This window comes from Myotis davidii, unplaced genomic scaffold (assembly GCF_000327345.1).
Source record: "Myotis davidii unplaced genomic scaffold, ASM32734v1 scaffold545, whole genome shotgun sequence".
Taxonomy (NCBI): domain Eukaryota; kingdom Metazoa; phylum Chordata; class Mammalia; order Chiroptera; family Vespertilionidae; genus Myotis; species Myotis davidii.
The window spans coordinates 922,201-932,163 of NW_006296634.1; the positions used below are offsets into that span (position 1 = coordinate 922,201).

Sequence of the window (9,963 nt, forward strand, 5' to 3'; positions counted from 1 at the left end):
TCTTGCTCTCAGATCTCTGCAGGCTCCGCACCCACCGCCCACTGCCGAGAGGAATGAGGTCAAACTGCTGGCAGCAGCGGTATCTTCTGGCCTCAGGGCTGGGATGTGGAAAAGGAGCAGCCCTCGCTGTTCTTGCTGTTGTTATCTTCAGTGAGGTGCCTTCCGAGGATTCCCCGTCAAACACATACAGGCCAGATGCCTTGGTCTGGCATGAGGCTGTGAGGAAGCAGAAGCCACCAGATACCCCATGGCTCAACTCATCACAACTGAGATGTGCCTTAAGATTTTAGTGGACTCATCCTCAAGAGAAATCTTTTTATGGAGCCCTTGATCATCTTTGGGAGACCTTCCTCTTGTTATAAAACTGCCCAAGAGATTTCCCCAAACCCCACACCCCTATACCCTTAACCCCACTCAAGAGGGCCCTAGTCCTGCTGCTCAGATGGGCCCTTTTTCAGGCAAAAGGGAGCTGGATAAAGGGACCTCAAGGAGTTTGAGAGCTCAGCAGAGAGGCTAAGCCTGAGGAGGAGACATTAAGGGAGGTGATGGCAGAGCTGCCCGACATCAAAGGGACCCCTAGGCCATCAACTTGCCACCTACCCCTCTACGTGTGGGGAAGGAGCAGCCACAGGGAAGCAGGGTCTCAGTGACAGCCATGGTGCAGAGTAGGAGAATTGTCACCCTCTTCTTCCTCATGCTTCTACCTGATGCCTCTCATCGGTCGCTCCCCTGAGTGCTGGGCCTTTGAGAATCCCCTCTGCATGGGGAAGTGTACATAGACCCTGAGGACTGGGACGCCTCCCTTTGGCTGCAAAGCTGAATATATAGAGAAATCTATTGCAGTCCTGTTAATATTAGCAGGATGTTGGAGACATCCCAGTTCATCTGGACAATGGAATATTATGCAGCCATTAAGATGATTTAGATCTGTATTTCTAGATTCGGGGAAATGTTTTTACGATATATTGACTAAAAAATGTAGGATATAAAACATTTTAGAGAGAATAATCTTGAAGGAGATATTTGAAAATGTTGCCAGAGTTTTTTTCTCTGGTAGTAATTGAATGGATTTAAATGTGTTTTTCTTTTTCCTTACTTGTATTATGTAATTTTTCTACAACAAGTAATGTATTTCTTATGTAACAAAACAATAACAGAGGGAAAAAGCCAACCTCCTTGTGGGGCAGGATTGGCTACCCCATGTATAGCTAGTCATTTCTGTCTGGGACAAAGCAGAGAACCTGGCACCATAAGCACACTCAGTAAACGCATGTCAACCCAGGGGGGAGTGCTTTCCCAATGGGTTGCTTCAGCTATTGTCCTGACAGATCCCATTCATCCCAGGAAGCCTGTTTCTCTGCTTGGTTTAGCTTTGGCCTCAAGACACTCTGGGGACACGATACAGTGGTTTTCATACTAGCATTCTGGGTCCTAGTCCATCAAAGAGTCCCAGACAATACTGGACCCAGATCAGAGAGGGGGCCCAGGCAGGGGCTAGAGCTGGCCTACTTGTATCTGAGTCCCTGTAAACACTATCTCCAGGTCCTCGAAGGTCTGCTGTATGAATAGCCTCTTAGCCTTGTCCCAGGTGTCCCTAAGGATCCAGTGACTGGAAGCCACAGTGGGAGAAGTATGAGGCTCAGAATAAGAAAGAGCTTAAAATGCCAAATGCAAGAGCAAGTCATTTCCTGACCTATAAGCCTTTGATGTCTTCCCATCACATCTGCAAAACAAATCCAGGGCTATCAAGGGGCAGTTGTTCATGCTCCTCACCATAGAAAGCTCTGGGCCCAGGAGCGAGGTTGCAGAGGTCCTCTGGGCATTGTTCAGGGTGCCCCCTGGTGGGTGTTCTCTTTCCTGCCACCTGAGCTGCTGCTGCTCCCCACCCCCCCCACCCCAGGGGACTTGCTTGAAGGTCCTATTCCCTTTCAAATGTGCATCTTTGGCTTAGAACTGTGAACTAAGATTTCTGTGAGCAGGGACCAGAATCAGACACTGCTAGAGCGGGAGACATGGTTTTTAATACAGTAGTCGTCCCCCACCACCCACCCACCCCCCGCCTTATCCTTGGGGGATAAGTTCCAAGACCCCAGTAGGTGCCTGAAACCCCAGATAGTACTGAATTCTATATAGGGTGTCCCCCCAAAAATGTATACACACTTTGAATTATTATAAAATCAGTGTTTATTAACATATAGTTCATTTTCAAAATTTAAAAGAATCTGTAGAAATGAATAATTTTTTGTCAATGTCTAAATTCAAACTGATGACCGGTCTGGTCCAGGCACTGCTGATAACATGAAGAGGTAGAATCGCAAACATAAAAATTCATTTCATTTTGCATTTGTGTACCCTCAATTCGTCAACTGTTGCTGGTTTTGTACCATAAACTTTATCTTTTATGTATCCTCATTAAAAAAAAAAAAAGTCTGGTTTTTTCTTTGTTCAAAGCTTAGTCTGGCTTCACCCATTATTTCAAATCAGTTAAACCTGAAAAGGAGTGAGAATTGAGTTATCAGCTGTTAAAATGTGTATACATTTTTAGGGACACCCTATACATACTGTCTTTTCCTATACATAGATACCTATGATAAAGTTTAAATTTTAAAATAGGCACAGTAAGAGAGTAATAATAATAACTAATAATAAAATAGAACAATTATACTAATATACTGTAATAAAAGTTATGTGAATGGCTTTGGGGCCATTATTAGGTAAAATAAGTGCTACTTGAACACTAGCAGTGCGTCTGATAACCAAGGCAGCTACAAAGTGACTAACAGTCGTGAATATGCCGGACAAAGAGTTGATTCACATCCTGGGCAGGACGGAGCCTGACAGCGTGAGATTTTATCATGCTACTAAGAACAGCACACTATTTAAAACATATGAATTGTTTATTTTTGGAATTTTCTACTTCATATATTTGGACTGTGGGTAATTAAACCTCGGGAAGCAGGGGGTGATTACTGTATCTCAGTTGATTCTTGTGAGGAACTGTTAAGAACCAAAAGAAAACTCTTGGTAAAGAGCATAACATGATTCAAATATATGACTATTTTTATCTTGTCATCCTTTAGACCAGTGCTGTCTAATAGGAATATAATGTGATCTACATAGATAACTTTACAATTTCTAGTAGGCACATCAAAAGTTAACCCAAAAAAAGCTTTAAAGACATTTGCAAGTTATGGGGCACTTCCGGCATTCTCTCCTCAGAGCCTATGGAAGCATTTTAGTCAGGGAACTATTTCAGCAACTGGCAACCAAAATAATGTGTCTGACTGGACATCCCTCATTTCCTTTGACAAAGCCCAAAACTCTGGACCCACCCCACGCCAGCAAATAACCCCCTTCCTCTTCAGCCACCAACCCTATTTCAGGACTCTCAGATACGAACATGCATTTGTTGAACCTGGACTAAACACTTTACATTCACTATCTCCTTTAATTCTCACAATAATCCTATCAGCTAGTTATTGTGTATATTTTACAGATAAAGAAACTGATGCTTAGGTTAAGAAAGTAGTTTGCCAAATTTCAAATCTAGGTCTGTCACACTTCAAAATTCTCCAGAGGCCTAATTCCTAGTCATCTGGCAGAATTTCCAATTCTGCATGCACAAGAGGGTAGGAAATTGCAAGAAATGTTGATCAAGGACTTCAAAAAAAATGGGGTTACCCAAGAAAAGGAGAAGAGGGACATATCCAGACTTCTTGTCCTGGCTCAGATAGCCACATGTCAGTCACCTGGGCCTCCCTCTCCAGGATCCCCTCATACCACCCTTGCTTTCCAGAATCTTCCAGCCACATGGGCCTCTGTTGCCTAGCTGAACTTTTCACTGCCTCATAGATCCTGGTGATTATTTGCCATTGTGCATCCTCCTCACTCAAGTTCAGGCTTCATGAGAGCAGAAAGATTATCTGTCTTGTCCACTATTGTATTCTCAGGGCCCAAAATCTGGACCATGCCTGGCATGTAGTAGAATGAATGAATGAATGAATGAGGAACAAGTGAGCTAGATGGGATTATTCTGAAGTGAATAGACTATCAAGAAGTGGCGCCCAGCCAGTGTGGCTCAGAGGTTGAGCATCAGCCTATGAATCAGGAGGTCACAGTTTGTTTCCTGGTCAAGGCACGTGCCCTGGTTGTGGGGGCTCGATCCCTAGTACAGGGGCATGCAGGGGACAGCTGATCAATGATTCTCTCTCATCACTGATTTTTCTATCTCCCTCTCCCTTCCTCTCTGAAATTGATAAAAACATATTTTTTAAAAGTGGCTATTGGGTCGCACAGGGTTCTTACTAGTTGGGGTGGGCTCTTTGTGATCTGAAATGTAGTCTTGGGTTTCCCATTCGTGGCAGAGAATGACTTTGTAGCCCCCAGTTCTCAGTGCCTCTGAATTGGGGTCATACCTCTTGTTTCTGGAGTCTCTGTGTAACTGCACCCTCCTGCCCCCTTCACCACCACCATTAAGCAGTGGCCTCAGACTTAGCGCATAGTGTTGCACCAGGACTCACATGCAACAAGGTAGTAGAGTGACCACCACCTCTTCTCACCAGGTATCATCCCCATCCTCACCCTGGCTTGTTGGGAGGGAGGTGGCCCATGGAGGGGGTGGTTAGTGGGTCCCCTGTCTCAGAACTGCAATGAAGGCCAGCACTCTCTAATCTGAGAAGAGCTTTCTGTTTCCCTGGTTCACAAGAAGAGGGAGGAGACTAGTTGGAGATCACCAGTTGACTAAGAGGTTAGATCCCTGGCTGTCAGCCTAACCTTAGAGCAAAGCCATCTGTGAAGATGTGTTCAGTTAGTAACCAGTCATGAGCTATACACTCACAATATGTGCACTTTCCTATATGTATGTTATATTTTTATTGTTTATTTTTTAAACCCACATACCTGGGCCCACTCCCACAGGTTCTGTTTCATTATGTCTAGGATATTTCCTAGGCACTTACATAACTTTTAAAGCTCTATTGATAAGCAGTGACTGAGGACTCAGGAAGGTGGGGGTGTAGGTAAGGGGGAAGGATGCCTAGGCAGGATTTCAACCCCATTTAGAATTATGAAGTTCCAGAAAGCCCAACAGATTGATAGGTTGATGTACATAAAACCTCTGGATGTCCAAAAGAAAACCATTATAAAATATAAGAAGCAGGTAATTGGAGGGAAATGTAGCAAAAGCTTCGTAGCCTTCATATGTATACAGAACTCTTACAGATCAATAAGGTGAGCACCCAATAGAAAAATGGAGTACGGGCAAGAACAGACAATTCACAAAGAAGAAATACAATGGTCCGATACACTTAGGAAAAGTGGTCAGCCTCACCAGGAATCAAATAAATGCAAATTAAAACCACAGAGGCGTTATCTTCTGCCCAGCTAATTGGCGAAGATTAAATACATGATAATACCTCATGTTGATGAGGGTGTGGAAAAACAGGCACTGCCATTCACTGGTGGGAGTACAGACTGATGCAACCTTTCCAGAAGGTAATTTGGCGACCGTAAAGCTGAGGAAGACTGCAAACCTTTGTGACGCAGCAATTCCACTTTTAGGAAGATTGCCTTAGGAAACGATTGTGGATAATAATAACAATAACAGCTAACCTTTATTAAATGCTCGGTGCATGCCAAGCTCCACACACATTATCTCATATAATCCTCACAGCCGTCATCCCACAGGGTGAGCTGTTATCACCTGTACTTTACAGACAAGGAAATTGAGGTGCAAAAGGATTAATTAAGTCAATGACCAGAGGACACAAAACTAACAAGTAGCAAAGCCTGGATTTGAACCCAGGCAGTCTGAGTCAAGAGCCATACTACCTGTACAACAGCGTACACTGGGTGTGCGCATTGGATATATAATGTATACAGTGGGCAAAGGTGCAAGGATGTTCCTCCGGGCTTGTTTGTAATGGGGGAGAAAGGAAGGGGAGAAAACCTGCTAACTACCCCATGATAGGAATTGGTCACATGGATTGTGATATACTCGTACTGGAATATTATGCAACCATGAAAAATGATGCTATAGAAAAAAGGTGTGAGGTCAATGGAGGAAAAAGGAGACTCATCTAATACTTTAAACAATAAAGAATTTAAATTAAAAAAGGAAAAAAAAGTATGTGAATACTAGGGTTTTTTTGTATATGTATGTTACTAATGATTCCATTTTGTTTAAAATGTGTGTGTTTTATATCTGCATAAAGATCTGTGAAAGGATATAAAAGGAATTGACAAAATTGGCTGCCTTTGAGAAACATTGTATGGCTGTGGTGAGAAGTTAGAGAGAGACTTGTTGTTTCAAGCCATATATCCTTTTTCACTTCTTGAATTTTGAATCATGTGAATATATTACCTATTAAAATAATGTGGCCTAACCTTCTCCTTCTATCCCCAGCCCTTAACTCTTAGCTGAGTTGGCTCGTCCCTCAGTCTGAGTTGGGGTAGCTTCTCTGGGCTTCAGCACCTTCATGCCTCCCTGAGCCATGCTGTGTGTCAATGCCGGGTGACAGCTCCCCTGAGAGGAGGGGCTGTCTGTCATCTTGGTCTGCCTGGGTCGCCTGGGACAGAAGTTAGATCATGAACACTGAAGTCAAGGAGACCTGGGTTTAAATCCCAGTTCCATCACCTTGAGGAAGTGACTTCACCATCCTGTGCCTCGGTTTTCCCATCTATAAATGGGTTTAATCACCGCAGTGAACTTATCAGGTTATTGTCATAAGATAATGTATGTAAAGCTCCCAGTACCACTCCAAGCACAAGGGAAACTCTCTCCCGGTAACAGCCACACGGCATCATTGCAGACCCTCTGTGAATGCTTGTTGAATTGAACGAGGAAATGACACCTGGAGGGGCAACTCCCCAGGCCCAGCCCAAGGACAGTGGCCCTTCCTCCACTGCTCATACTTGGCACTGCCCCATCGTTGCCATGCTCACCTCCCTGCCTTGTGCCCCCACAGCCACCCGGCCCAAGCTGAAGAAGATGAAGAGTCAGACGGGACAGGTGGGGGAGAAACAGTCGCTGAAGTGTGAGGCAGTGGCCGGTAACCCCCTGCCCTCCTACCGCTGGTTCAAGGATGGCAAGGAGCTCAACCGCAGCCGCGACATTCGCATCAAGTACGGTAATGGCAGGTGAGCAGCAGCCATCCCTCCCTCCTGGCATCTTCCCTCCTGAGAAGGAGGGTCCTGAGCTGGCAGAACCGAGGGCTGTGTCCCCAGACTCACCTGTAGATCAAATTCCTCACCCCCTTCCTTGCCACCCCCAATTTCTCCTTGCAACCCTGGGCTCCTCTGGATATGTTGGCCCAGTGTCTTCAGACTATAGATGCTCAATCAATGTCTCTGGATGGTTGAAGGCAATTTGATTGTCAGTCAGCTTTGCCTGTGGAAGTCCACTCTTGTCCTAGAACCTCTCAAAGGACCTGCCACAGTGTCTGAAAGCCCAGCATGTGGCAATCCTTGGAGGGAAAACCGCTTGCAGAATGCATCTGGGAGGTCATGTGTGGTGATGGACTGGTTTCTCAGCTCAGCAAGCTGCACTGGGCAGAGAGCTGCGTAAGGGGAAGGGCACATGGCTTTGACTAGTGTTGGGGGAGTCTGTGTCTCAGACAGGCTCCCCTATGACATAGGATTGTCTTTAAACTGGAGTCAGCGCTCCAGGGAAGTGAGTCAGAAGCTCAGGAGCCTCCATCTTGGGTTGGTCGAGCGGGGCCTTTGGGCACCAGAGAAGCCAGGAGTCCAAGGGCAGCTCCTCACCTCTCTCCTGCCTCTCACAGCCCCCGACAGACTGTTGGGTGGCAGAACAAGCAAAAGGGGAAGCCCCCCTCTGCCTGCTAAACAGAAGTTCTGCTCGACCTCTGTTCTGTCGGCCCTGAGGGCCAAGTGGACTTCCCTCTGTAGCCGAGAGCACCCTACTCTTTCCTGCCCCTCCAGAGTATCTTACAACCACCCGCTCCCTGGCTATCCTTTTCCTCCTCACTGCCCCCCAAATGCAAACAAGGATGATTTTACAGGACCCCAGCCTGCCCACAACAGAAATTGATGGAAGGCCAGGGCTCAGGCTGCTCCCGGGTTGTTCTGTGGCCCTAGCTGTGCACATTCTGCCCCTCGGCCTCAGTCTCCAATATGCGAAGAAGGGTGTGGGGGAAAGAATCTGGGAAGCACTTCAGTTTCTGACTGTCGTTTCAGGAGTGGGGAGCAGAGGCACATTGGTCACCTGGAAAGTGGTCCAGGTGAGATTGGAATTTACAAAGAGTTTGATTTAGAGCAGTGGTTCCCAACCTTTCTTTGGCCATGCCCCACCTGAGCATCTCTAAAACCCTGATGCCCCCCGTGACATATAATTCTTATTATTCAAAACGTGAACTCCTTTTCATGTGGAGGAAGCCTAACAAGGCCATTAACTTGGTCTAAACAAACTTCCATAGAACATGGCATCCATGAAAGGGAAAAATAAAAGAATGAAAGGACAGTTGAAGTACTGAGGAAGAAATCACTAAGAAATTGTTTAAAAAATAATAATAATATGAAGTGATATGAAAAATAGCAAATAAAATTTCAAAACATATAATAGAGAACTGAAATGCATAAATATGTCAGGATATATATTTATACTAGAGGCCTGATGCACGAAATTAGTGCAAGGGGCTCGTCCCCCGCCTGCTGCTGCCTCTGCCTCACCCTGCCACCATGGCTTCGTCCAGAAGGTTTTCTGGAAGGACGTCCAATCTAATTAGCATATTACACTTTTATTATTATAGATACTATATAGGAGATACTAGAACCATAAGAAATGCAAAAAAATTCACTGCTAATAACTCATTCTTGAATTGCCCCCCTTAAAAAATCAAACTACACCCCACTGGTTTAGATCAAAGGTTTGTGGCTGAAAGAATGCTGCATCCTAAGGAAATTGGGGAGAGGGGTCTTGTGTGTCCCCAATCTACATATTTAGCAAGAAACTCAGGTTGCCCACCAGGCTCACCTTCTGAGGCCACCCCACCCATTCCCACTGCCCAAGACTGGCTCCAAGCTGGAGAAAGGAATGGACAGGCTTCTGGGATTGTTGGGGCTCCAGTCCCCTCTTTCTGGGAGGTCAGAGCAAACACTCTCTCTGGACCTCTGGGTCTCAGTGAAGGAGGGGAGAGGCCATCTCCAGAAAGAAAACAGAAGCAGGAGAGAAGGTTGTCCCTTGTATCCCCATTACTCTGAAACATGTCCACAGCTTGGCCATCCTCATCCCCCCATTCCTGATCCCATGTCACAGTCACACCCACCCACACACACGAGCACGCACACCCTCAGAGCCCCTGCGCCACCAACAGGATCCTTTCTCTGGTGGCTTCAGCCTTTCTCTCTCTCCTCGTAAGCCCACTCACATCGCTTCCCTCCCCGTTGCTGTGCCTCTTCCTCCTCCAGCTGTTGCCCCATCTTGCTTCTTCCCTCCACCACCACACGGAGTCAGTTTCAAGCCCACTGGCTCCACTCTCCTGTCCTCCACTCCTCTCGGCTCCACTAGACTCTGCCCTGTAAATACTGCCCCACCCCTATGGCCGTAGCTCTTGGCAGACCCAGCGACTTCAGAGCTTCCTGGCCCTGCGCCTCCAGGCCTGTCGGCAGTCGTTGACGTGGGTGCCACCTGCTCCCGTGCCCCTGTGGTTCTGCACCTCTTAACCAGCCTCTTAGTCCCCATCAGTGCTGGAACTTTCCTGTCTTTTGAGCTTCACTCTCCTCCCTCCCTCTCCACCTGTGAGTGCTTGTACCCTCTCATATCTGATGACCCCAGGCCTCCATCTCCAGTTTGATGGCTTTTTTTAAAACCTGAGTTCCAGACCCATGCTGCCAGCTAAACACCAAATACCACCCCTGAGATACTCCACCGGCATCTCTAGTCCAGAGTGCCTCAGTCTGGCCTCTCCCTCCCGCCCCCTCTGGCCCTGCTTCACCCCCTTCACCCCC

General features: G+C 46.5%; 1 protein-coding gene across 1 annotated transcript in view; it reads left to right on the plus strand.

Moving 5' to 3' along the window:
* NRG2 (neuregulin 2) overlaps nt 1-9,963 on the plus strand; it is a gene marked incomplete at its 5' end in the record, with an annotated part of 193,791 nt that overhangs the window by 148,524 nt on the left and 35,304 nt on the right. The window contains one exon of the mRNA XM_006772480.1: nt 6,966-7,137. Coding sequence (XP_006772543.1) covers nt 6,966-7,137 — 172 coding nt within the window. The remainder of the gene's footprint in view (nt 1-6,965; nt 7,138-9,963) is intronic.